Here is a 27715-nt window from a genome sequence, read left to right as displayed (position 1 = left end):
GGCCAAAGTTTGTGATGTAGATGTGTCCTAAGGGAAACGACTTGGGCAACTGTTAAGTGACATCAGAACTAACCCACCAATCCTCACATTTCCTCTATAGCTAATTTGCGTGTAGCAATTCCATTGGTTGTACTTGCTGGGCGCAAATTAATTCTGACTGTCTTGTATTCAGAGATTAACTCCCTGATATTGGTTTGAGTGGCCAGTTAATTTTCTTTAGTCTTGTCTGCTTTACTGGCACACATGGAGTCCTTTTCATGCTACGAGCCTAAAACGCTCTTGGATGTTCCTTGGTGGTGGTGGTGGTTTTGTTTGTTTGTGTTTTTTTTTTAATTTTCAAATTCTTTGGGAGGTATCCATCCTCTGGTCCCTGTGCTCTGCTTTTGGGGATGGGGGTTGAAATGTGTTAGCTTATTCTGTTGTTCCTTCAGAGCCATAGATGCCTATTCAATATTGTAAACACATTTGCTTGCTAGTTTGTGCTATAAAGTGACACCAGGGAAACTGCCATGGGGTTTTCGTTTTAAGGAGAAGATGTCATGAATTCCTTTGCTGCCTTGTACTGTGTAGATGCTGCTGTTTGGCACAGGTTGTAGCAGATACAGCGTGCCCTAAATGAGCTTGTGTCTTGTGCTCCTGCAATAAAAAATGCTTTTGTTTTTATACTTAAACTCCTTGCAGTCTGTGTGTCCTCGGTTACATAACAATAATAATAGCATGCTCTCGTATAGTGTTTTTCATCTAGAGATCTCCAGGCGCTTTACAAAGAAGGTCATCTTTAGCCTCATTTTACAGATGGGGAAACTGAGGCAGAGAGCGGTGCAGTGACTTGCCCATGGTCACCTTGCAGAATTGAGACTAGAACCCACGTCTCCTGAGTTTGTCCAGTACTCTATCCACTAGGCAGTACTGCTTCTGTTCTCTATTTTCCATTACCTGAAAGTGGGTGAACGAAAGGGGGGAGAATGGGACAGGATGGGACTAAGCAACATTGCATCTCTAGCATGGTGGTAGCGTAAGGAGGGTTGGCTGAACCAAAATAGGTAGTGGGTGACAGGCAGGGAAGACCATGACAGATGGTCCTTTTCTGTGGCTGGGAAGGAGGATGGAAAGCGGTGGATAGGAGAGAGGTAGAGCATAGATGACGAGAAACAGGGATCGATGCTTCTGCTTCTTCTATAGTTATATCTGCCCATTTGCATATGCTAATCATAGTTCCCAGGAGAAAGTTTTCCTCAAACTTCTTGAAACCTTGTCCTCCCATGTCGCATGTTTGTTGTTTGATGGAGTTACTTCGACTTGACTGTCAGCAGCAGATCCTACCTTAATGTCGACGACAGCTGAGAGACAGTACAGTCAGTGTTTTCCCCCCGTCTGTGAGGGTTGGCAGCTTTCACTAGTCACAGTGACACACGGGGTCATTGGCACGGCAGCTTGAGGTGGAATTTCCTGAGGGGGTAGACGTGTGCATGCGAGCGTTGATCGTGCTAACATGCTACAAATGACAGTTTAGTGGCAGTGCGGGCAGTGAGACGGGCTAGCTGCTCACGTACATACCTAGGATCTCAGACAGGATTGTACTCAGGGTGGCTAGCCTGTCTCGTTGCCTGCGCCGTTATGGTTATGCTGCTATTTTTAGTGTGCGAGCTCGATCAGCACTAGCGTGCACATGTCTACCCAAGCTGGAAATTCACCTCCAGCACCAGTCCCTTCTGTGTCATGTTTGGAGTGCTACGTGACCATCATCGTCTCCTTTTTTCCAGCGCCCGGGTTGGGTAGGCCGATGTTATGAGCTGCCTTCACCCGTGTCTGTTTTGAGCCTTTTGGGGCACGACTATCTTCTTGGATGTCCACGACTCTCTCTCCATGCAGTCTTCCATAGAGAACAATTTTAGGCAGCTGGGACAGGGTCATTCTAGCAAGATGGCCCAATCGTTGGAGTTGGGACCTTTTGATGATTGTAGTCACTTTTTCAGGCTTCTACAGATGTAACTATATCGTAGTCTACCCATCCTTGCCATGCCTAGGTTATGGCCCAAGCACGTCATCTCCAATGTTTGCAGCTTTTGCACCAGACACTTTGTCAGTACCTACATTTCACCACCATAAAGTAACATGCAACTCTTATTGTACCCACATTAATCTGACTTTAGTTGTCGTGGATGCTGAGTTAAGGTTCCAAACGTTTTATTCGGGCATGCAAACGTTTTGCAGTTTACTAAAACAGTCCTCTGAATTTGTAAACTCATGAGCTTTTGCTTGAAGAATTCAGTGGGTTCTTTTGTAAAAATGATCTCCAGTTATCCAGAGTCTTCCAGGCTCGATAGGATGGAGAAGAGCTGAATTCTATAATCTAAAAAATAAGCATTTAAAAAACAAACTTACAAACCCGTAGCAACCTGCCTACCAAACAACAAAATGCAATCACCTCATTAGTCATCATAAAAACACAAATCAAACAAAGCACCAACCCCTTTTTTTCCCCATTTGGTCTCCAAATGGCTCGCTACTCCCTCCTTTTAATGGTCATAGGCACGTCCCAGAATCCTTTGCTAGCTGGTGTGGCAACTCTTCTGAAGCGTCAAGTGGCTAAAAAGCATTCTGGTGCGTGCTTGGGCCTGAGCCCACCGGAGGGGAAAGTTGGTCTGCAAATGGTGGATCCACAGAGGAGAGAGGAAAAGGTAAGAAAGGGGAGGGAGGTTGTGACCCCTCTACTGCCTGGCTCCATGGAGCAGTGTGGGGAGCCTGCCCTGGCATCCAGTTAACTTCTCCTGGATGTGAAAACTAGAGAGCAAGAGCAGCTGCAGGCAGGTCCTGGCAGACAAGGGAGACAATATATTGGATGCCCAGTTGCAGCAAAATGGTGAATTCCATGGTGGAAATGCAGAATTCAGTGGCTGATTGGGGGAAAATGCCAATTCCACGAGATGAATGGGGCAGTTCACACCACTTAGAGCCGTTGTCGCAGGCTGACTGCAAATTCAGGCAGGTATCACTGCATCATTTAATACCTGGTTTATATTTTTGAGGTTTTCTCAGCAACCATAAGGACTGGCAATGGAAAGGTTTGTCAGAATGTATATCGTGCTCCAAAGCAGGCACGTAATAAGACAGGGAGAGCATATACTGAGTGATTCAGGACAGGAACATGCACGGCTTACCTGACTGTATGTTTTTATATTAAAGGTCTGGATCCTGGGACAGACCTTCGTGGGACTGGATTGCTCGGGTTAATGCAAATTCTGTATTTTGTAATGGACTCTCGGACATTACCCCTCGCTCGAGATGTTTTCAAGCTGTCCCAGCATGAATCACAGGCATGTCCTTCCCTCTTTAACTCTGACTCTGGATTGGTATTTATTTATTATTATTAAACTTCAGGGAAAGGTAAGTGTGGAATCCTGCTTTTTGATTGGCTGTTAGGAAAACTCTTTCACGTCCCAGATTCTCTGCTTCATTCCGTTTCTGATCTATGGTGCTGTCTTTCCACAGCCCTGATAGACTTTGGCTACTTTGCACCTTGAATAAATCTGACGTTGCCAATTTCACAGCCTCCCTTTAGCCAAACTTTAGTCTCATTAGTCAAACAATTCTCACTTATAAAATGTTCCCCATGGTGCGTGTTAATTTTATTCACTCGTTTTACACCCATCATTGCTTATTCTGTTTTGGTGAGGGAGAAGATGTTTAAATCAAAGACAGGCCCAAATCATATGCCAGAACCAAACCCCAGCTATGGTTGGTCATAGGCTCTTCAATCAAGCAGACAAAGCTATAACCTGATCCAATGGCTGGAAGTTGAAGCTAGACAAATTCAGACTGGAAATAAGGTGCTAATTTTTAACAGGGAGGATAATTAACCATTGGAACAATTTACCAAGGGCCATGGTAGATTCTCCATCAGTGCAATTTTTAAATCAGGATTGAATATTTTCCTAAAAGATCTGCTCTAGGAATTATTTGGGAGGAATTCAATGGCCTATGTTATACAGGAGGTTGGACTAGAAGACAACAATGGCCCCTTCTGGACTAGGAATCTATTAATCCAAATCCACACTTTATATCTTCATAATGGGAATGGGTGGAACCAAACCCTCAGATTAAAATGTGGGTTCAATAACTGGAGCCAAACTGAGGGTCAGGGCTGATTGGGTTTGGCCCAATGGAAAGAGAGGTTTGAGCTGCAAACTCTGACTCGAGTCTGGTGATATCAATAAATATGGATACAGAGTGCGAAGGAGCCCCAGTCATGGATCAGGGTCTCACTGTAGTAGATGCCGTACAAACCGAACAAAAAGATTGCCCCTGCCCCAAAGAATTTACAATATCCAGGGTTTAGATCTGGACCCATCTCTAACTAGAACAGAGACCTAAGGATGGGCATTGTCCAGGTGCTGGAGGGAAGAGGGGCCTTATCCGGGAGAACAGGGGTGGACTTGCTGATTTCATTCTGTTTCTTTTCCAGAATTTCCCTTTCTGTGTCATGTCTATAAATATCACTCGCATCGTGATCCAGGCCCTGAGGGAAGAACATCTTTCTCGGTGAGTTCACAGCCCAGTGTGGCCCTAGAGCCCTGTGTGGAACCCAGGCTGCATTACTAAAGGCTCATCTACACTTCATGTACCACCATGCCAGGATACCCAATTACCACTTGGTTTTGATGTGCTGCTTTGTAGTGCAGGTGGGCCTGAAATGTGAGCACAGGTAGAGAGGAAGGAGTTGTACCCCAGTAAAGCAGGCAGGGACTTTCTACTTAGCTGTGCATCTAGTAAAGGGATTGTATGTCTAAGGGTATGTGCTGAAGGATTGGCTATGTCTCTGTCTCAGACAGGTTGCTAGCGTAGGGCTGTATATGTATTTAGCACTCTAATACGTAAATGAGTGTGTGTTCTGGTATCTGATGTGGCTTGATACTGAAGAGAATTGGGGCACTGCAGGACAGGGGTTATATCCAGGCTCTGGATAGTTAGTTATCTAGGTGAGTCAAGTCCAGAGTGGACTGCAGGGAACTTCAGTGGAACTTAACCGAGTTGGGTGTGTGGGCAGCATGAGGGCAGATGATTTGCAATGTTAACAAATGCAAAGAAATATTTGACCCTGGAGGTAGGGATAAAATCAGAAAGGCTAAGCCACAGAATGAGTTACACCTAGCAAGGGACAAAGGAGTCGATAAGAAGAGGTTTTATAAATATTTTAGGAGCAAGAGAAAGATGAAGGAAAGTGTAGGTCCTCTACTTAGCAAGGAAGGAGAGCTAATAATGGACACTACCAGGAAGGCTGAGCTGTTCAATGCCTATTTTGCTTCAGTTTTCACTGAAAAGGTTAATTGTTGACCAGATACTTAACACAATTAATATTAACCACATGGGGGAAGGAACACAAGCCACAATAGGGAAAGAATGGATTAGAGAATATTTAAATAAATTAGATGTGTTCTAGTCATCTGGGCCCATTGAAATTCACCCCGAAGTATATAAGGAACTAGCTGGAGCAATCTCAGAACCGTTAGCAATGATCTTGGAGAACATTTGGAGAATGGGTGAGGTGTCCCAAAGGACTGGAGAAGAGCAAACAGTACCTATCTTTAAAAAAGGGAACAAAGAGAAATTACAGACCAGTCAGCCTAACTTCTCTGGAACAAATAATGAAACAATCAGTTATGCACCTCAAGGATTATAGGGTTATAAGGGATAGCCAGCGTGGAGTTGTCAAGAACAAATAATGCCAAACCAATTTGGCAAACTTATTTCCTTCTTTGACAGAGTTACAGGCCTAGTGGATAGGGAGGAAGCAATAGATGTGTGATGTATCTTGATTTTAGTAAGGCTTTTGACACAGTCCTACATGACACTCTCATAAACAAACTAGGGAAATGTGATCTAAATGAAATTACTATACAGTGGGGGCAAAACTGGTTGAAAAACTGTACTCCGAGTAGTTAGCAAGGGTTCACAATCAAACTGGGAGGACGCGTGTACTGGAGTCCTGCAAAGTTCAGTCCTGGGTCTGATATTATTCAACATTTTCATTAATGACTTAGATAATGGAGTAGAGAAATTCTTTTAAAATTTGCAGATGCCATCAAGCTGGGAGGGGTTACATGTACTTTGGAGGACAGGAGTAGAGTACAGAATGACCTTAATAAATTGGGGAATTGGTCTGAAAGCAACAAGATGAAATTCAATAAAGACAAGTGGAAAGTACTGCACTTACGAAGGAAAATAATCAAATGCACGGCTACAAAATGGGGACTAATTGGCTAGGTGGTGAGTACTGCAGAAAAGAATCTGGGGATTATAATGGATCACAAATTGAGTATGAGCCAACAGTGTGATCAAGTTGTGAAATAGGCTAATATCCTTCTGGAGTGTATCAACTGTAATTGTCTCCTCAGCTCTGGTGAAACCTCAGCTGGAGTATTAGGTCCAGTTCTGAGTGCCACACTTTAAGAAAGAGGTGGACAAATTGGGGAGAGTCCTGAAGAGGGCAACAGAAATGGTAAAAGGTTTAGAAATCCTGACTTGTGAGGAAAGGTTTAAAAAACTGCCTGTTTAGTCTTGAGAAAAGAAGACTGAGTGGGGACATGAGAAAGACAAGGTAGGTGAGGTAATATCTTTTATCGGACCAACTTCTGTTGGTGAGAGAGACATTCTTGAGCTCTTCTTCAGGTCTGGGAAATATACTCAGTGTCACAGTTAAATACAAGGTAGAACAGATGGTTTAGCATAGTAGTTAACACGTATTTCAAGGGACCATTCAAGGTGAAATGATGCCAGCTACAACTGCATGGGGACATGAGAACAGACTTCAAATATATGAAGGGCTGTTATAAAGAGCTCTGTGATGAATTGTTCTCCATGTCCACTGAAGGTGGGACAAAAAGTAATGGGCTTAATCTGCAACAAGGGAGAGTTAGGTTAGATGTTAGGAAAAACTTTCTAACTATGAGGGTAGTTAATGTTGGAATAAGTTATCAAGGGATGCTGTAGAATCCCTGTCATTGGAGATTTTTTAAGAACAGGAAGAACAGGAGTACTTGTGGCACCTTAGAGACTAACAAATTTATTAGAGCATAAGCTTTCGTGGACTACAGCCCACTTCTTCGGATGCATCTAATAATTATGCTCTAATAAATTTGTTAGTCTCTAAGGTGCCACAAGTACTCCTGTTCTTTTTGCGGATACAGACTAACACGGCTTCTACTCTGAAACCTGTCTTTAAGAACAGGTTAGACAAACACCTGTCAGGGATGGTCTAGATCAGGGGTAGGCAACCTATGGCACGTGTGCCAAAGGTGGCACGCGAGCTGATTTTCAGTGGCACTCACACTGCCCAGGTCCTGGCCACCGGTCTGGGCGGCTCTGCATTTTAATTCAATTTTAAATGAAGCTTCTTAAACATTTTATAAACCTTATTTACTTTGCATACAACAATAGTTTAGTTATATATTATAGACTTATAGAAAGAGACCCTCTAAAAACGTTAAAATGTATTACTGGCATGAGAAACCTTAAATTACAGTGAATAAATGAAGACTCGGCACACCACTTCTGAAAGGTTGCCGACCCCTGGTCTACATGTATTTCCTCTTGCCTTAGTGTTGGGGGATGGGCTGGGTGACCTCTCGAGGTCCCTTCCAGCTCTACATTGCTATGATTCAGACACCTTGCAGAGTTCTAAATTCACTGCAAAGGAAAGGAACCTGGGCATAATTGCGGACAGGCCAACAGAGAGCTGTGGCCACGTACAGCTGTAGTGCTCAGAGTTATTGTAGTTAATGTCAGAAAAAAGAGTATCGGAAGGGAGAAAACACCTCATGCTTCAGGGCTTAAGCCAATCTCTGTTAGAGATTAGGGTGAGACCTGATGTGGGGTCACATCATCCCCCATCTACTATTGCAGGGTTCTTACCCCTTTCGCCAAGGCATCCATGGTGCTGCCATTGTCCGTGTCAGGAAACTGGGCTAGATGGACTTTGGGTCTGATCCAGTCTGGCAGTCCCCGTGATGCCGAAAATGTGATGCTGAAAATTAAGCTTTAAAAAAAAAATCAATCAGTGGCAGCGTCCAAGCATGGGAAACTTCTGCTGGAAAGGTTAAAGTTTTTGTTGAAGGTATAAACAGTTCTAACGGGGGTTATAACAGAAAGTGTTAGGCTGATTTTAATAATAGCCATCATAACTACTGTACCACATATCATTCAAGAGGAAATTTGTTTCCTTCATTAACTCCCCATGTTCGCAGGGCCACGCAGGAACGTGTCTCCGGCTGGTGTAAATCTCTCTGTCAGGTGGATCTCTGAGGTGGTGATTCTGTAGCTCTTGCCTCTTTGGGTCTCTGGATTTGCTGGGAAGGCAGAGGGTAGAGATAAGCATTCCCATCCTTGTCTCTTTCAGAGAGTGTAACCGCAGACAGCAGGTCATCGCGGTGCTGAATGATTTGTATGTGGCCACCTCCCTGCGCCTCTACGTCATCTGGAAAACACAACAGAAAACAATTTCTGACTCTGGCTTCGTTCTAAAAGGTGCGTTTCCCTGCATATTTTCTAAGCAAGGGATAATAACTTGAATGTATGCAGGACAAATGCTGCTTGTTCCATATACCACTTGTGAAAGACTGGCCTGCCAGCACCCAAGCTAGGGGTAGAGGAGAGAGGGCCTTAAGCTACCAGTGTCCTGACATTGCAATTGCTTACATGATGTTCAAACCCAGGGAGTCTCCATTAACACTCAGTTCAGAGTCATTGGGCTTTAAAAGATACTATTCCCAAGGTAATTGGGATTTTAATAGCCACATGGGATTGTCTGTAGCCCCACCTAGTCACCTCTGATCGTGTGTTGTAATTACAGTGGCTGCTCTTTAGGGATAGGGCTTTTTAAGAATACGTTTTGGAAAACGTAGTTTTTCTTTTGGAGGGAAGCTAAGACTTCACTGCACCCTGCTTTACGCTGCGCCTCTGCTCAGACAGGGAAGGCTCTCTGTGTTACATGATTGCAGAATACGGAGGTTGGCCACTAGCTGCAGGGGAAGAGTTAAGGGGTTGATGTAAGCTGGCTGCTCTAGTGGAAGGTGTATGTGGGGAGAGAAGTAGAAGTTATATATTTTAGGTGTGTTGTTAACTCATGTCCTTGCTTGTGTGGTTTTCTGCCAAGTATGTTTGTGTGGGTGTGCATGTGGGTGTGAAATTTCAGTGTTTCACCCTGAATTGTAAGCCAAGTTGTCAGTGAGGCCTATGATTAAGGTTGCTTAACACTTTCCATCCTAAGATCCTGTTTTCATTTGGTTAAGACTTTGCCAAGCTTGAACCATTTGTGCTGAAATTTTCCAAACCAGGTTTCTGCCTTGGGCTGATTTTTTTTTTTTTTTTTAATAGTTCAACCATTTCTGAGGTGAATATTTGTGAGGTGTTCAGATATTACAGCGATGAGCACCCAAGAAAACCCAGAAGGAAATTAGCAATCGTGTGCTCCCTGCAGGGTTGGAATGGCGTGCATCAAATTAGGCCTGCGGCATTCACTGAATGGGATAAAGAGAAATTTTGAATAGCCGCCCATTCACTGAGTGAGGCCAGGGTCCTGTGGGAGAAATCGTATGTGATCATGTAATTAAAGATTGTATCATAACGTGTGTACAACACAAGGGGGCTGAATTAAGGTGTCGTGGGGCAACCTTAATTCAACCGTTTCTTAATTTTTCTGTGCTTGACTTTACAACCTTAATAACAATCTCTTTTAATGTATTTTTAATGCAATTATATATGCGTTACTTGTAGCATTGGGCCTTAACTACAGCAATCAATGCTATTTTCTTTCTGTAAAAACCAAATTAGAGGCACAGCAGGGTTATTTATCTCTGCGCGCAAAAAATAAAAAGAGGGTAGAACCTGCCCGGTGAGCAGAGAGATGGATGTGTTTATTACGGCTGAAAAAGCATCTTCAAAAAGTGAAGCTCGGGTCACCACAAATAGATTGGGGTTTCTTCCCCATCCCCACCAATGTGGTCTATGCTCTTCCCTGGAGCCCTGGGGCGTTCCCATCGGTTATGATCAGCTGGGTGTAACACATTTGGTTTCTGGGTGAGACCCCCAAGCTTGGACAATGGGAAAACGATTTTTCCAAAGGTGTTTTGTAGCTGCAAGTTCCAGCCCTTCGTAGCCATTGTGGTTACGTGGTCTGTCCTGAGAGTGAAGCACATTCCTAAGGAGACACTGGACCAAACTCTAGGGGTAAAGCTTAAAAATATACCAGAATAGTGTTACCCCAGAAAACATGTGGGACTCAGATTGCCCCTCTTCCATCCTGGTGTCATGTCTTTTCATGTTGATACTAGATTTTTTTCCCCCTCCCTCTTCCCAGAACTGGAGGCATTTGCCAAAAAGAAACCGAAGCAGCTTCTGAGATATTTGGAGATCTACATGAGTGGGAGAGCTGTGTCAGTAATAGATGGTGGTTTTCAACACCCTTCTCCCTCCTCCGGCGTACACAGTCCCGACCTCAACTCTGCCGTCGGCAACAGCAGCAAAGAGATAAACTTCACGGGAGTGTGCGACCCGCAGGTTGAGATGGAAGGAGAGGCCCGGCTGATCTGAAACCAAGGCAACACCGCAGGCTTGGAAGATTCTTGTAAGACACTGACAGATGCTCCCGTTGGCAGAGCTCATTAGTGGCTGCTAGTCCCCTGCCAGTCTGTTCACAGTCACTTGTGAAGGGGTGGGAGGTCTGAGATGGTTCTAAAGCAAGCGCAGCGTCCGAGCCGTTAGGCCAGATGTAGTGGGACACACCGGGGACAGTTGGTGGAGTTTGCAATGGAGACCTAGACACCCTGCTTCATTGTAGATGCTGTAATGGGTGGTAGCAAACGGTCCCCATCCGTAGCGGGCTTTTGCCCTGAATCCACTGAAGTGTGGATTGACTGGGAGGCCCTTGTACATACTGAGAATAAAAAGCTGCTTCAGTTCTCAAGGGTTTCAATTCGTGAGAGGTGTTAAGAAGCCCAAGCTATTGTTGCTGAGCCCTGAGGGAGGTGAGCAATCCAAGCAAACTGCAGGCCTGAATTCCCTTCAGCTAGGATTCTCCCAGGGGGAGTTAGCAAGCGGGTAGGAGATGTAAAGCTGGCGAGGTGTTTGTTTTATTCCAGCCATCGGGCACCCACTGAGAATGTGGCTCACGGTTTGTATGGGATCATCAGTGTTAAGCACTAGACATGCTGGAATTGGGGTCCGTCTGTCTTTCATGGGCACTTCTGTGCTGCCATTGCTGTACCATCCGAGCACCTCACGATATTTAATGTATTTGTGCTCACGCCCCCCATCAGGCTGGGCAATGCTGTTGTCCCTGTCTTACAGATGGGACCTGAGGCCCAGAGAGACTTGTGACATGCCCAGGGTCACACAGCAAGTCTGTGGCAGAGCAGGGGATGGAACCCAGTCTCTGGAGTCCAAGGGTATTATCCCAATCACTGCACAGTAAGGTCCCGCTGTATATGCCAGTGAAATGTTCTCCCTTGTAGTACGTTGTGTAATGTGGTGGCTGAACAGTTCAAGCCCCCTGCGGCTTGGGCTTCCCTACTCCAGGTTAATGCCGTTCTTATCGTCCCTGCTTCTCATTCTGTGCATCTGCTCAGGAGTCTTCAGCCAGAGTCTCAGTAAAGAATGACGAGCTTTACTGAAACTCGGAATGGGCAAGATCTGTCTGGGTTAGGGCCTGAGGGAACAGTAGTGAGACGCAGATCCCTGGCTTCCAGCATTGCCACCAGCTATCAATTCAGACGCTCCTGACTCTAGAGCAAAGTTCAGGAGAGAAGTGGTCATTCAGGTACATGGCATCCACCTGGATAGCTGCGGGTGGGAGCTCTGGCCTACTACTAATAATAATTAACCAGCGGAACAGCTTCCCAGGGGCCCTGATACCCTATGTCTTCCTAAAAGTTTCGGGGTGCCATTCTGGGTGGTGGAGGCACATGGCTGAAGGCACAGTCCAAGGGAGGGGTGGGGGAAGGGAGATAGCTCGGTGCCAGCTCTGCCGTTCTGGGCTGCTCCAGTGGCCAAAATGGTCTCTGCAGTCACAGCAATCGGCAGTAGCTCACATTTGCAGCCCAAGATCCTGTTGTGTTGGAGACCTGCCTTCCTCTCCTCCCCAGCCCTGTTCCCAACAGGCTAGGGAAGGAAGGGGAGCAGCTTACGGTAGTGCTGCACTGGGGAAGTTCTTCCATGGTGTGTTACGCTCTTGGAGCAGCAGGTAGAGTCCGAACCTGCCGTAGGCTGCAGTTCAACCCCAAGTTAGCACAGCAGGGAAGAATAGTCCCCTCTGCTGCAGGCGTGGCCGGGTGAGGGTCTCTGGCTAAGAGGTCCACTGGCTATGAGAGGGCTCCCAGCTAGCCTGAACTCTATGAAAAGGCCAGTTAGAACGAGCAGCTTATTGTAACAGATGCACTTTGCAGCATAGGCAGGGAGATGAAGTGGTCCAGACTTTGTGATCCTGCAGGGTGCAGGGCATGTTCCTTAGGGGATGCATCCCCTGAGTGGCAGAGGAAGTAGTTTGCTTTCATAGTCGCCTGGTGCTTTATGAGGCCCCATCCCTAAATGTGCCCTTTCCACTGCCTTTCCAGCTGAACCTTGTGCCTCTTTAGCATAGCACATCGGCCTGTTGTCTCATATCTTCGGCTTGGAAATCTCTCAGTCTCTCTGCAGTGCGGTGCATGCAGATTTGCTCCATAAATACAGATCTCAGTGATGCACAACACCATGTGCCAGTACCTTGGAGCCGTGGACACTATTTGTAACGGGCTAGGCACTTTACAATAAACCGTTGGCGTACCGTTTCCTCGTCTCCGTGCTTACTGAGGACAGGCTTGGCGTTCGTTTACACGCCCGCTCCACTCACACAGCCTGAAAAGGAAATGGCCTTCCACCGCCAACAAGTGTTGGCAGGAAAACAAAAGGGGAGCCCGAGAGCCGCGAGTCTGTGGGCCTTTGCATTCAGAGCTCTCCCTCCTGTAGGCGGTGATGGGCACGGCAGTTAACGGTGACGAGATCTGGGAATGATGGCCACCTTGGCACCTGTGGGGCCTCAGACCCTCGTTTATTTTCATTCTCTTTGGGCTAGAATCCTGAGCTGGAATTGTGAGGTGCGCTGTGCCTCGCAGAGGTGCAGCACAGAAAGGCACCGCCCGGGGGAATGGCTTTAAGCCACCTCTGCCCACCCATCTGGTTCTGGGATGCCCTGGGTGTGCTGTGGCCCCTGGCATAAAGCAGAGCAGCCAGGAGCCGCACACACACAAACCCAAGGAATGGGGCCGATGTGGACCAAACGCATTGCACACGCCCCGGCACCTTCCCCCTCAGCCAAGCCAATTATGATCTGTTAGGCGTATTATGATAGCACGTAGGAGCCCCGGTCATGACAGAACCTCATTGCGCTAGGGGCTGTACAGAGACAGGACAAAAAGATTGTCCCTGCCTTAACAGTTTGCAATCTACCTTAGCCAGTGCAGAACATGCTCTGCAGAGAGCTCTGGGCATGGAGATTCCCTTCCAACCCATACCCACCCCCACATGCAATCCGACCTAGTGATGTTTCTCTGAAGCTGATAAATCAATTTACAGCGCTCACAGCAGCTGCTGCACAGTGCTGGGTATAAATAATAGAGCTGGTCAAAAAAAAGGGGAGGGTGGAATCTTATAGGAACCCCCCTTCCCCCCAATCTTACTTGGTTTAAATTTCCCAGCAGCTCAAGGGGTGGTTGAAAAAAGATTGTGAAATTCTTGTTGAAGATTTTCCCCATTTTTAAAACTTTATTTCAAAATCCAAAACAACTTCACCCATCTCCAGCAAACAGCGCTTCCGATAAGAGGGGAAGAATGGCAAACAGCCCCAGGACTCAGTCGCTCTTTGCTGAGTTTTCATTTTCTCCCTATCAGTAACATTAGGGTAGGGGGGTTGAAAAGCACTAGGCGCTGGCCCCAGTGAAAACTCAGGCCCAGGCTGAGCATTTCTGAAAACCCTCTTTCCCATCAGCTGAAAAGTATCAATATCCCGTACTTGAAAAGGGACTATTAATAAAAGATACCTGGCCTTGGAGACTGAAATCCTCAGTGTCTTCCCAGAACTGGGATAGCATGGGCAGCAGACATGCACATTCTGGTTGATTGTATTCCCATAGGCCCAACCTGTTGTGCTAGGACAGTGATACTCAGAGCTCAGTGGCTCAGGAGCCAAATTAGTGATCAGCATCACCCAAAAGAGCCACAGTCGTGTGACTTCATTGTTTCATTTACTAGTTATATATTTTCTCGGTTATTCTGACCAAGTAGTATTATTTTATCAATTACGGTTGGTTAATAACCTAGTAAAAGCATCCTGATTGGTTAATAACTTGGACTGGTTAATAATCACACAGTGTTTTAATATCATTGGCTGCAAAGAGCCGCAGGAGACACATTAAAGAGCCCATTGCGGCTCCTGAGCCTCAGTCTGAGTATGACTGTGCTAGGGGCTCTACACACACAGTAAGAAGCCATTCCTGCTCTGAAGGGCTGGATATCTAATAGGCAAGACAGACAAATGGTGGGGGACAGGAAGTGTTTTAGCCGTCCTGTAGTTAAAGTGGATCTCAGCGTTCTGTTTAAGAGCTGGGTTTTATTTTCAAAGGCCTCTGAAATTCACATGCACAGTCTTGAAAATTGCAAATTTGGTGTCAGATTTGATCAGTGGGCTCCCAAGATATTGTGCCTAGGAGGAAAAGGAGCTGTAGGTAAAAGTTTTCCCATTCTAACCATGTTTTTGTGTGCAATCCTGTGACTCAAACTACTGCACTGATCCCCTGCCAAACTGACACATCACCTGATCTAGTTTGATCTCAGCTAGTGTGCAGCCCTCACTGCCATGTAGACCGAACATATAAGTTATTTGGGGTGGGAGGTGTGATTGAGCCCTGCAAACTGGAACATACCTGGGATCCACACCAGAGAAAACAATTTGTGTGTTGTGACACTGGTGAACGAGAGTTCGTAGAGACACTCGTTCCCCAGCCAAAGGCCCTAACCACTGGGCTATTGGCTATTCAGGGCTGGTCTCTCTGTCTCTCATTTCTTTGTGAAAATTTCTAAAGAGCTTGGGTTTGTCCCATTGTGGAATGGGAAACATTTCCAGAATCACGAGAACTTTCATGAGTTGGGTAAACAGTTTCCTGACTGGCTATGGTAGTTGCCAGAGGCTGCACATTTTGTACAGATGAATATGCCGTGCGGGGCTGGAAACGGGCTTCTTTGGGAGTTGTCTTGGGGAATACGGAGAGGATTCCTACCGTATAGATGTTGTTTGAACCTCAGTTTATGGTTCAGTGCTGAACACTGGTGAGGACGCGCACAGAGACGCGGGCAGGAAACAATCTCGGCCCCGTGTTCCTGAGTGGTGGAATGCAAAGGTGGAAAGCATAAGCAAAAGGATCATACAAAACCTAGTATCAAATCAGAATTCAAAGGCCTCCCCGGCCTCCTGTCCCCATGACCAAGCAAAATCTGGAGAGTTAGAGGAAGTAGTGTCCTTTCCTCCTTGACCGTGATCAGTTGTGGATGGGGAGTGCTCTGTTTGGGATGATCTTTTATTCAGAATCTCTGCATCAAGGCTATACGTGCGTTGTCACAGGCCTGTTGGGTGACCTCGGGCAAGTCACTTCCCCTCTCTGTGTCTCGGTTGCCCAACAGCAATAATTACAGCTCCTTTGCAAAGTGCTTTGAGATCTAGAGAGGCAAAGTGCTAGATGAAAGCTAGGTAGTGTTATATGCTGCTTCCTTACCCCGAGCACCCTGCAGCAGCTACATCCACCCAGCCTGTTCCTGCCTATGTTCTCCACATACGCCCAAGTGTGGGTGGAAGGCGACCTCGGCAAAACCTAATGAGAGAAAAGAACTGAGATAATCTGCTCACTCCAAATGTTTCATTGTGTTTTCTTCCCAACCACTGCCTTGGCCTGGCCACATGATGTCGCCCTATGCTCACAAACTACTCACACCTCACAGAGTGACTGGAATGCCTCCCGCGCTCTTACATTAGGTGAACACACAGTGATGCTGCGAGCTCCTTGAGCACAGTGATGCTGCGAGCACATGAGCCTCTCCGCGCTCGCACGCCTGCGGATGTGTGCCCCATGCCACGGCAATGCGCCACCACTCCCTTAACACCCTGCTCGTCAGAAATGCTGATCTCAGCTGCCTCCTCGGCACAGGTGTGAACGAAGCATCGCGCTTGCTAACGTTCTGCACGAGCACAAACCCAAGGACTTTCCCAATGAGCAGGCGGCTGCCACCATTTACCATTGGCTAGAACATCTGCATGGGCACCACACGGACTAGCCATGCTACCGTTCTAACACGTACACAACCACCACCATGCTAGTGCTCTGGCGATACGCCACCCTTGCAAACACTGCTACACCTTGATGTAGCCGGAAATAGCCTCTCAGAAGCAAACTCTCCCCTTCCAGGGCACGTCTGCCGAGATCCCTGAGTTCCGACGGAATACACTTATTTGTTGTCGATCCCTGGATTCAGTCTATTCATACAGAACGGAAGCGAAGCTCCCTAAATCCACATACATCCAAAGGTCCCAAGCCCATCATGTTGACTCACAGCCCGAGCATTTTCAGGCTATTCAGGAATTACTTCCCAGTGTTCAAAGGGCCCTGCTGAAGGGCAGGGCCTGGGAAGGTGGGGAAGAGATATGGGGCCTCAGAGGTGGCAGCTGGAGGTGTGGGGCAAGGTAAGGAATGGGGAAAGCAATAGCTGAAGAGAAGAGACCTGAGATGCTACGGTAAATAGGTTCCCACTAGGGGCCTCCTGATGTCATTATGTTCGGAAGACAGGGAATTCCTCTTTCAGGAAGTGTTTGATGAGAGAGGACAGTGCATGTGGCGGAAGGAATACAGCCTGAATGTTGCGCCCGCACACAGGGCATGTGTCAGAAGTGAGTCGGCAGCCGCAGGGACATGAAATCAGAAACTCAGAACATTGCAAATCAAGCAAACAAACAAAAAAACAGAGAGACAATAAGCCCGGTGCTGTCCCAGATTCCCGTCCCCAAGCAGACAGACACAAAAGGGGATGCATTTAGCCATGGGACATTCTTTTTTAGATCACAATAGGAAATCTACGAAATTGCGACAGGGCTGAATGAAAAGGAAAACAAAATAAGAGCAGTCACGCTATAGCTGCAATGGGTAAAGGCTCCTGCATGTGCCGATAGCGTCTGGATATGGCAGCAGCAAAGCGGGAGGACCCATGAACAATCCTAGAAGTGCACTCAAAGTGTTTTCAGCCCACAGAAAATGTCAGATACGAAAGGGATCTTTTCAACAAGGGTAATCAGGAAACTGGAGTAACAATAGATGAGTATATTGCCAAACTGCGCCAAATGGCTGACTCATGTGATTATTGACTCTCACAAGATGAACGAACTCGTGATAGGTTAGTAATGGGGACGAAAGACGCAGGAGTTTGAATGAGAATGCTCAGCGAGCCCACGCTAATGCTACCAAGAGCTGTAGACATGTGCAAAGCTAGTGAACCAGCTCACATCCAAATGCAGCGCATAAGTGGAGCAGGCACAGAGATAATTCACCAACCTGCACAGAGAAAGCATGAAAACACAAGGGAAGATATCCCCAAATCCGTACGAAAGCAAATGCACAGACGCAAAGCAGAGGAGATGCAACTCAAAGGAAAAATCTGTGGTGGGGGAGAAACATGCTGCTGGAAAGGGCACTGCAGCATGTGGGGTCATATGCAATAATTGGGGCAAGAGAAATCATTATGCCAAAGCTTGCAGACCAGAAGAGGAAAAATGCACCATACCAAGGAAGCAAGCAGTGACTCAGAGGGTGAGATTTTGCACGTGTGTGACATTAATGAGGTGCAAAACAGCAAGTGTAAATGGTTTTTAAAGTTCAGCCTAACATCCAATGCAAAGACAAAGGCAGCAGCACACAAACAGGAACCTGAATGCTGAAGAGACAGTGGAGTATCAGTGAACGTAGGAGGCTACAAAGACTTCTTCAGCATTGTTCAAAGGAGAAAGTGAAATTGCAACCAAGCAAAGCCAAATTAAAATGATCCGATGGCCCAAGCTTAATACTACCAGGACAATAAGTTACAAGCAGAATACCAAGAAAAAGTATACAGGCTGAAATGTCAGTTAGTACAGACCACATAGAAGCCATTGCTTTCCCCTAAAACAAGTTAATTCATGAACCTACTAACACTAAACCTGGAACAAATGATTCACACAATAAACACAGAAGCAAAACAAAAAACTTCTCCAGAGCAGACAGTACACTTCCTGGGCTATGAGTGTTACAGGAAAGTGTCCCTACCCTCATCAGTGCCCTTTCCCCACCAGTTACCTCCCATTCTCTTCTTCCAACCCAATGCATGTCATTCCTCTTCCCCCTTTCCCCCCACCAAATCTCTGTGATTCTACTTCTGCAACAACCAAAGCTGCTAAAAGATGCACATGGTAGCCTTCCTCGAGGTCACAGATGTCTGGCTGGGGAAAGGTGTCCTAGGACAGGAGGGGGTGAGCTGGGGCAGGGGTAATCTAGATTCATAGAAGATTAGGGTTGGAAGAGACCTCAGGAGGTCATCTAGTACAACCCCCTGCTCAAAGCAGGACCAACCCCAACTAAATCATCCCAGCCAAGGCTTTGTCAAGCCAGGCCTTAAAAACCTCTAAGGATGGAGATTCCACCACCTCCCTAGGTAACCCATTCCAGTGCTTCACAACCCTCCTAGTGAAATAGTTTTTCTAATATCCAAGCTAGACCTCCCCCACTGCAACTTGAGACCATTGCTCCTTGTTTTGTCATCTGCAACCACTGAGAACAGCCAAGCTCCATCCTCTTTGGAACCTCCTTTCCAGTAGTTGAAGGTTGCTATCAAATCACCCTTCACTCTTCTCTTCTTCAGACTAAATAAGCCCAGTTCCCTTGTAAATCATGAGGTCAGCCCCCTAATCATTTTCGTTGCCCTCCGCTGGACTCTCTCCAATTTGTCCACATTCTTTCTGTAGTGAGGGGGTCCAAAACTGGACGCAGTACTCCAGGTGTGGCCCCACCAGTGCTGAACAGAGGGGAATAATCACTTCCCTCGATCTGCTGGCAATGCTCCTACTAATGGAGCCCAATAGGCTGTTAGCCTTCTTGGGAACAAGGGCACACTGCTGACTCATATCCAGCTTCTCATCCGCTGTAATCCCCGGGTTCTTTCCTGCAGAACTGCCACTTAGTCAGTCGGTCCCTAGTCTGTAGCAGTGCATGGAATTCTTCCTTCCTAAGTGGAGGACTCTGCACTTGTCCTTCTTGAACCTCAACAGATTTCTTTTGGCCCAATCCTCCAATTTGTCTCTGGACCCTATCCCTACCCTCCAGCATATCTACCTTTCCCCCTAGTTTAGTGTAATCTGCGAACTTGCTGAGGGTGCAATCCATCCCATCATCCAGATCATTAATGAAGATGTTGAACAAAACTGGCCCCAGGACCGACCCCTGGGGTGCTCCACTTGATACGGCTGCCAACTAGACATCGAGCCATTGATCACTACCTGTTGAGCCCAATGATCTAGCCAGCTTTCTATCCACCTTATAGTAGATTCATCCAATCCATACTTTTTTAACTTGCTGGCAAGAATACTGTGGGAGACTGTATCAAAAGCTTTGCTAAAGTCAAGGTATATCACATCCACCACTTTCCCCATATCCACAGAGCCAGTTATCTCATCATAGAAGGCAATCAGGTTGGTCAGGCATGACTTGCCCTTGGTGAATCCATGTTGACTGTTCCTGATCACCACCTTCTCCTCCAAGTCTTTCAAAATGGATTCTTTGAGGACCTGCTCCATGATTTTTCCGGGGACTGAGGTGAGGCTGACTGGTCTGTAGTTTCCCGGATTCTCCTTCTTCCTTTTTTCCTTTTTAAAAGATGGGCACTTTTTCCAATTGTCTGGGACCTCCCCCGATTGCTGCAAGTTTTCAAAGATAGTGGCCAATGGCTCTGCAATCACATTAGCCAACTGCCTCAGCACCCTTGGATGCATTAGATCCTGCCCCATGGACTTGTGCATGTCCAGCTTTTCTAAATAGTCCTTAACCTGTTCTTTCATCACTGAGGGTTGCTCACCTCTTCCCCATACTGTGTTGCCCAATGCAGTAGTCTGGGAGCTGACCTTGTCTGTGAAGAATGAGGCAAAAAAAGCATTGAGTACTTCAGCTTTTTCCACATCATGTGTCACTAGGTTGCCTCCCCCATTCAGTAAGGGTCACACACTTTCCCTGACCACCTTCTTGTTGCTAATGTATCTGTAGAAACTCTCCTTGTTACCCTTCACATCCCTTGCTAGCTGCAACTCCAATTGTGCTTTGGCCTTCCTGATTACACCCCTGCATGCTCGAGCAATATCCTCCCTAGTCATCTGTCCAAGTTTCCACTTCTTGTAAGCTTCCTTTTTGTGTTTAAGCTCACCGAAGTTTTCTCTGTTAAGCCAAACTGGTCGCCTGCCATATTTGCTATTCTTTCTGCACATCGGGATGGTTTGTTCCTGCACCCTCAATAAGGCTTCTTTAAAATACAGCCAGCTCTCCTGGACTCCTTTCCCCCTCATATTAGTAATGTTCTGCCTGGTGGCACGCTGGGGTAGATGGAACAATCGGGGGCAACAGGCAGTGGCAGAGAATGTGGGAAGGGAGCTTGAGGGCTGCAGAGCTAAGGTGATGCCATGTCATAGAATTGTAGAATATCAGGGTTGGAAGGGACCTCAGGAGGTCATCTAGTCCAACCCCCTGCTCAAAGCAGGACCAATCCCCAACTAAATCATTCCCAACCAGGACTTTGTCAAGCCTGACCTTAAAAACCTCTAAGGAAGGAGATTCCACCACCACCCTAGGTAACTCATTCCAGTGCTTCACTACCCTCCTAGTGAAGTAGTGTTTCCTAATATCCAACTTAAACCTCCCCACTGCAACTTGAGACAATTACTCTTTGTTCTGTCGTGTGCTCCAGCCCGCTAATCATTTTTGTTGCCCTCCGCTGGACTCTTTCCAATTTTTCCACATCCTTCTTGTAGTGTGGGGCCCAAAACTGGACGCAGTACTCCACATGAGGCCTCACCAATGTTGAATAGAGGGGAATAATCACATCCCACAATCTGCTGGCAATGCCCCTACTTATACAGCCCAAAATGTCGTTAGCCTTCTTGGCAACAAGGGCACACTGTTGATTCATATCCAGCTTCTCGTCCACTGTAACCCTTAGGTCCTTTTCTGCAGAACTGCTGCCTAGCCACTCAGTCTGTAGCAGTGCATGGGATTCTTCTGTCCTAAAGTGCAGGACTCTGAGATACGTGAACGTGTGTGCGTGGAGGGAGTGTGTTTGGGTGATGGCAGCCATAGCCCGGGGCAGGCTCTGGGTCTCACGTTAAAGAGAGACAGCCAACCCCAAAGGTATTGGTTTAAAAATTAAACGAGTTAACATAGTTCCAGAGGGCCCCACACAACCACCTTTCATTTCTCCTGATGTCTCTGCATTTACAATCTCAATTTCCTCTTTAGTGTTGCGCTCGTTGCTGCATGAGAGACCCACAAGAGGGGACCCTGACGGTGTGCAGGGGAGCTGCGACATGGACCTGCCTCAGAGAACGCAACCCAAAAAGACCTCTCACAGTTGTAGGCATCCTGACACATCTGACGGCTGTGGAGTTGTTGGTGTCCCGTGAAAGATGGGGAGCCCAATTCAGCTCTGTCACACCGGTGTAAATCCAGAGTGACTCCGCTGATGTTGGGGCTGTTACTCTGGAGAGAGAGGGATGTGGCCTCTTCCTGTCCCAAAATAATCGTCCTCTCAGCCACCATGTGCTGCTGGGAGGGATTTAAAACTTGGTGTCTTTAGAGAACTGGGTCGTGCCCCAGGAAACAAAAGGCCAGTTGCATCAACAGCACCTAGACGCATCACTGAAGCAGGGCAGCAGCCGAGCGGCTCCCACCAAGCCCTCCTTTGGGAAGGACCTGCCTCCGCCCCACGAGTGCACTCCGCTCCCTTCTCTCAGCTCCACGCCTGCCTGGCATCCTGGAGCAGGGAAGAGCTGTTCTCTCCAGGAGCTGGACATGTTGCTGCCCGTCTCCGGGGAGCAGAGAGGGAAGCGAGGAAGAGGAGAGCGCAGAAGGAGAGGGAGCTCGCTGCCCAGTCCACGGCCCTGGGGAAGAGAGAATTCGTTATGTAGAGAGAGAGAGACCTGGCAATAGCCGAGGAGTTTGATTACATATGACTGCATATGTAGCTCTGAGATTGTCTCTACCTTCTTCAATGCCCCTTCCCCACCAGTCACCTCCATTCCCTTCTTCCAACCCAACGCATGTCATTCCTCTTCTCCCTATTCCGCCACCTCATCCCTGTGATTCTGCTTCTACATCGCCCATTTTCTGTGCTTTCCCTCTCCCCACCGCCTATTTTGATATTTCAGTCAAGCAATTAAATAAACCAACTCCCTTCACGATGGCTGTCACGAGCTCTTTTGACGTCAGGTTGCGGAACGAAAGTCAGGCTTTGCGATTCCTTAGGAATTTGATCCACTTTATTAATCAAAATAGAATTTAAAAAGAAAATGGGAAATTAGCGAAGCCAGAGCAGAGGTGCTTTTAGGCTACTGTCATGAAGTTTAAAAGATTGAGTGTAACACAGAATGTTAACGCTTCTCAAGAAGGAAAGATCCAGTCATTGCGAGCTGTTCTCTTATTCCTTGAATCTAATTACACAGTGGTGAAATTACCACCAAATTTAACCCCTGGGCTAAACTTGATCCTATGGCTACATCCTAAATTAATCACATAATAGTCAAATTACACTTAGTCACTATTTGCTGAATAGGCTATTGATCCTAAATATAGATCCTTCACTTGACAATCCAGTTATGCGCCACTCAACTATAGCACTACCTAGGGTTAAACACCAATCGAGCTATATTCCAATCAGCAATTTGTGGGACTGTATAGGACAGTACGCCCAACGGTAGAGCTAAAATTACTGTCTGAGGGTTTAGACAATTAATTACAGAAAAGCGTCAAGTTAATTTAAAATGGCCTTTTCAGGCAGTGAAAATAAATCAGAGACCATATCTTCATCCTAAAAATATTAAAATCACATATACTTAACCACGGGCTGCTGATCGTTTACATTTATTTTGATATGTCTTATAGCAAAAATCTGGAATCCTCATTTTTACTTGCTACAAATACTTAAATAACGGGGGTAAAGGTTCAGCAATAGTTATTTCGTTAATCTAAAAAACCGTTTCACGTTTTAAGGGACTTGTCACTTTCTGGTGCTCACAAATCATATGTCTATGGGCTGGTTACTTTAGCCATTAAGCAGACAGCTTTCTTTGAGTTATCTTTGTAATGCACTTCTTATTAGAATCATGCTATTCTGAACCAGAATAGCAAGTTATTCCGTCTCAGCGTGTTTCAATCACTCAGTGACTTAATATTATTTCTAGACATTTACTGTCAAACATTTTTTTTGCTAGCAAACGACAAATGCATTTTATCCCAAGAACAGTCACGGAGTTTAGAATGCATATTTTATAATACAAAGTCCTCGGTAGGGTGGTCGCCATCTCCTCAGCTCCCTTTGTGAGCCTCTATCTGCAGGGTGGAAGCCCTTTCTAGAAGTCTCCATTTTTCACTCTCTGATCTTCGGCAGTTTTCCCGTCTTCTTTGAAGCTTTAAGACTTGAGCTGTACAAAGGCCAGAAATGAATTAGCCGGTTTCTTGTCACTGGGCTCCAGAGAGGAACCGAAGATAATGAATGAAACGGCAGGGCACAATTGCTGCTCTTTCCCTGCTTCATCTCCGTTGGGTTTCCCTTTCCAGCGTGCCATTAAAATCGCCACGGGGAGGAGGAACGATGAGCCCGGATGCCAGGGAGATGGAGTTGGAGAGGAAGTTGTTCTGCCACAGCCAAAGCGAGGAATAGGCCATGTTCGCTGCATTCATGTCAGCCAGGAGGTGGGCTAGGGCATCTGAGCCTCCTGTAGGGGCAGACTCTGTGTTCGCTCCCCCAGCCCAGCTGCATATGGGGTCGGTGAGGCGCTCTGCTCCCCGTGACTCCTCTGTAAAACGGGGGTGGTTCTGCCTTATCCCTCAGGGATATGATGAGGGCACGCAGACTTTAATCCTACAAGTGACATGCACATGGTCTTAGCTCCAGGTTATAGAGGTGACACCATCAGCTGCGTTGAGTGGGGCGCATCCTCTGCTGAGGTAATGCTATAGCTTAGAACCTGCCCATGCTGACTGGCCCTAACTACTCCCTGGTCCCTTTCTAGCAGGAATCATCAGTAACAAAGATGAGGATTCTCAGGGTGCATCCCGCCTGTGCTCCCACCACCCCATTGACTGCCTGGCCCTCCAGTTCTGCCATGGTGTGTCTGACTTACTGACGGCATCTGTTCTGAGTCCCACACTACACCTCTGGCAGCCCAGCAAAGGTGTTTAGCATGATCTGAACTCTTGCCTCTAATACCTGGGCTACCAGCCTCTTTTGTTAAAGGTCTGTGTGTTGGGGGAAGGGGGGTAGATATTCAGAAGAATTATGGGCTGCTCAGCTCTGGGAAGGGGTAAAAACAGGCGTCTTTCGTAGAATCACCAAGTGACGATGGACCTAACCCTGGGATTGTATTATGTTGGTGCTGAGGGGTCACTTCTATCTTCAGGTACCAGCTGAAATCTGCATCCATTTGCAGCTCCACCCGAAAAGGGGTAATGTTCTGGAAAAGGGAGTGAACAGCAAACAGTGAAGTGGCAAAATTTGCAGACAATACAAAGTTACTCGAGATAGGTAAGTCCAAGGCAGACTGCGAAGAGTTACAAAGGGATCGCACTAAACTGAGTGACTGGGCAACAAAATGCCAGATGAAATTCAGTGTTGATCAATGCAAAGTAATGGACATTGGAAAACATAATCCCAACTACACATACACAATGATGGGGATTGGTCCTGCTTTGAGCAGGGGGTTGGCCTAGATGATCTCCTGAGGTCCCTTCCAACCCTGATATTCTATGGGGTTGACATTAGCTGTTATCACTCAAGAAAGTCATCATGGATAGTTCTCTGAAAACATCTGCCCCGTGTGCAGTGCCAATCAAAAAAGTGAACAGAATGTTAGGAACCATTAGGAAAGGGATAGATCATAGAACAGAAAATATCATAGTGCCACTATATAAATCCATGGTACGCCCACACCTTGAATACTGCGTGCAGTTCTGGGTGATACATCTCAAAAAAGATATATTAGAATTGGAAAAAAGTACAGAGAAAGGCAACAAAAATTATTATGGTTATGGAACAGCTTCCATATGAGGAGAGATTAATAAGACTGGGACTGTTCAGCTTGGAAAAAAGACGACTAAGGGGGGATATGATAGAGGTCTATAAAATCATGACTGGTGTGAAGAAATGAACAAGGAAGTGTTATTTATTCCTCATAACACACAAACCAGAGGTCACCCAATGAAATGAACAGGCAGCAGTTTTAAAGCCAAAAAAAGGAAGTAATTCTTCACACCCCTGTGGAACGCATTGCTAGGGGATGTTGTGAAGGCCAAAAGTATAACTGGGTTCAAAAAAGAATTAGCTAAATTCCTGGAGGCTAGGTCCAGCAATGGCTATTAGCCAAGATGGTCAGGGACACAACCCCGTGCTCTGGGTGTCCCTAAACGTCTGACTGTTAGAAGCTGGGACTGGACAACAGGGGATGGATCACTCAATAAATTGCCCTATTCTGTTTACTTCATCTGAAGCATCTGGCACCACTGTCGGAAGACAGGATACAGGGCTAGATGGACCATTGGTTTGACCCAGTATGGCCATTCTTATGTTCTGATGAGCATGGGTGCCAGGTTTGTATAATTTTTGGTGGTGCCAAAATTTCTAAGCAGAGCTGTCCCGTCCATAGGACGGACTGGGACAACCACCCCAGGCCCCGCGCTTTGTGTGGCCCCATGCTTCAGGGGGACGTGAGGTCCAGGGCAGCTTGGGGGGCTAGCAGGGGGTCTGGCACGGCAGCAGTGAGCGATTTGGCCCCAGCCCGCCCTGCTCCACCCCGTCGGCTCCTGGCATTGCTCGCGGGAGGGGGTGGAAGCCGGAAAGAGGGAGGGTGGGAGTGGGGAGGAAGGAGGGGAATAGGGGTGGCAAGGGGCGGAGCCGGGGTGGGAAGAGGCAGAGCAGGGGTGGGAAATGGTGGGGCGGAGTGGGCTGGGGACGGGTTGCTCACTGCTGCCAGTGCCAAGCCCCCTGCTAACCCCCCAGGCCGCCCTGGACCCCGCCTCCCCCCCAGAAGCACGGGGCCCCCCCATAAGCCCCAACATTGGCGGAGCTGGGCCCACGTTCCTGAATATTGGTGGAGCACGGGCACCATGGGCCCATATAACTCACCGCCTGTGCTGATGAGGGTTTAAGAATTAAACTTACTGGCGGGAAATCGAGTTCTTCACCAGTCTGATCTGCCCGGACTCTGTGAGAGCCTAGCAACAGCTGGGCCTGTCTAAATCTTCCCTTTTCCCCTGTCGGTGAGTGTGGAGGGCACCATTGACCCAGAAGCAAGGAGCAGTGTTGGCCCTGCGTCTGTCTATACCGCAATCCCAGGGTGGGAGTGCAGGTCATGTAGGTATACCTGAGCTAGCTTGGATCCCAGAGCAGTGATGCTTTGCTAGTGCCGGCTTCAGGGGGGGCCAGCGCCAGGAGTAATTACCCAAGGCACCAGCTGCTCTTGCATATCCCACACTGAAGTATGCACTACTGCAGCTGCCCTGCGCCAGGACCCAAGCTAGCTAATGCAGCTTGTCTACGCAAGATGTAGTCACACCCTGCGATTGCAGGATACACCTATCTGCAGTCAGGAGGCACAAGGGTCAGCGAGCGGCTTGTCAGTGAAACGAGAGCCATACCAAATGAACAACAGTGTGAAAGGCGGAAGGGTCTTGTTTATGGGGCTGGAGCGTGTCTGGCTCAAACTATTCAAACGCTCACGGCAAACACAATCTTACACTACCCCAGAGCGTCAGTGTTCTGTATGCTGCAGGTTTGGGTATTGCTCACCAGTCCAGTAGAAACTGGAGCTCTTGACTGCAGGGCAGGGACCACTTGGGCTGGGGAGACTAGAGAGCTGCCTTGGCTAACATGGCTTCAAACATCCCTTAACGTGCAGCGCAGATGGCCTGGGAGTCCTCCCTCTCCCAAGGATGCTCTCCCAAGCAGATGTACAGATGCACCTTGCTGCAATGGAGTGTATATCCCACACTGGCACTGAAAGGGTTAAGGGGAACTGGCACGCTCAGTTAAAGAGGGAGCCCCAGAGGAAAGGAGCTGGGGTGATTATGAAGGGGAGAAGCCCAGAGACAAGGGGGCTGCAGGGAAAGAACCGTGTAGTTCCTCTCAGGGCCAGGGAAGGATTTCTGGGCAGCAGAGGAGGAACGTACTTCTTGGGACCCTTTCCTGAGAATCAGCTCTGAAGGGTCAGGAGAGACACAGAGCAGCCAACCGGATGGAGCAAGCTCCAGTGGTGAGGGTAGGGTCTGGACTTCCAGAGGAGAGCCCTGGGAGGTGTTTGGTTGAGGAGGGGAGCAGGGGAGACTTAAGAGGGAAGAAAGGCCAAGCCCGGCCAGGGCAGAAGTCGGTT

The 27715-nt window shown here is 47.3% G+C and overlaps 1 protein-coding gene across 4 annotated transcripts in view; it reads left to right on the top strand.

Moving 5' to 3' along the window:
• ELMOD3 (ELMO domain containing 3) overlaps window positions 1–22513 on the top strand; it is a 40520-nt gene extending 18007 nt beyond the window's left edge. The window contains exons 8-12 of one of the 4 annotated variants that reach the window (XM_054017927.1): window positions 3187–3317; window positions 4466–4542; window positions 8396–8523; window positions 10355–10621; window positions 21594–22513. In XM_054017927.1, coding sequence (XP_053873902.1) covers window positions 3187–3317; window positions 4466–4542; window positions 8396–8523; window positions 10355–10587 — 569 coding nt within the window. In that variant the 3' untranslated portion in view covers window positions 10588–10621; window positions 21594–22513. Of the gene's footprint in view, window positions 1–3186; window positions 3318–4465; window positions 4543–8395; window positions 8524–9372; window positions 10313–10354; window positions 12819–21593 lie in introns of those variants that run through there. The other 3 variants (XM_054017928.1, XM_054017926.1, XM_054017929.1) reach the window with 3 other exon arrangements.
• The last annotated feature ends 5202 nt before the right edge of the window (window positions 22514–27715 follow it).

The sequence above is a fragment of the Malaclemys terrapin genome, chromosome 2 (genome assembly GCF_027887155.1).
Source record: "Malaclemys terrapin pileata isolate rMalTer1 chromosome 2, rMalTer1.hap1, whole genome shotgun sequence".
NCBI classification, from domain to species: domain Eukaryota; kingdom Metazoa; phylum Chordata; order Testudines; family Emydidae; genus Malaclemys; species Malaclemys terrapin.
Note: the sequence above shows the minus strand (reverse complement) of the source record. Positions and strands in the feature narration are given on the sequence as shown.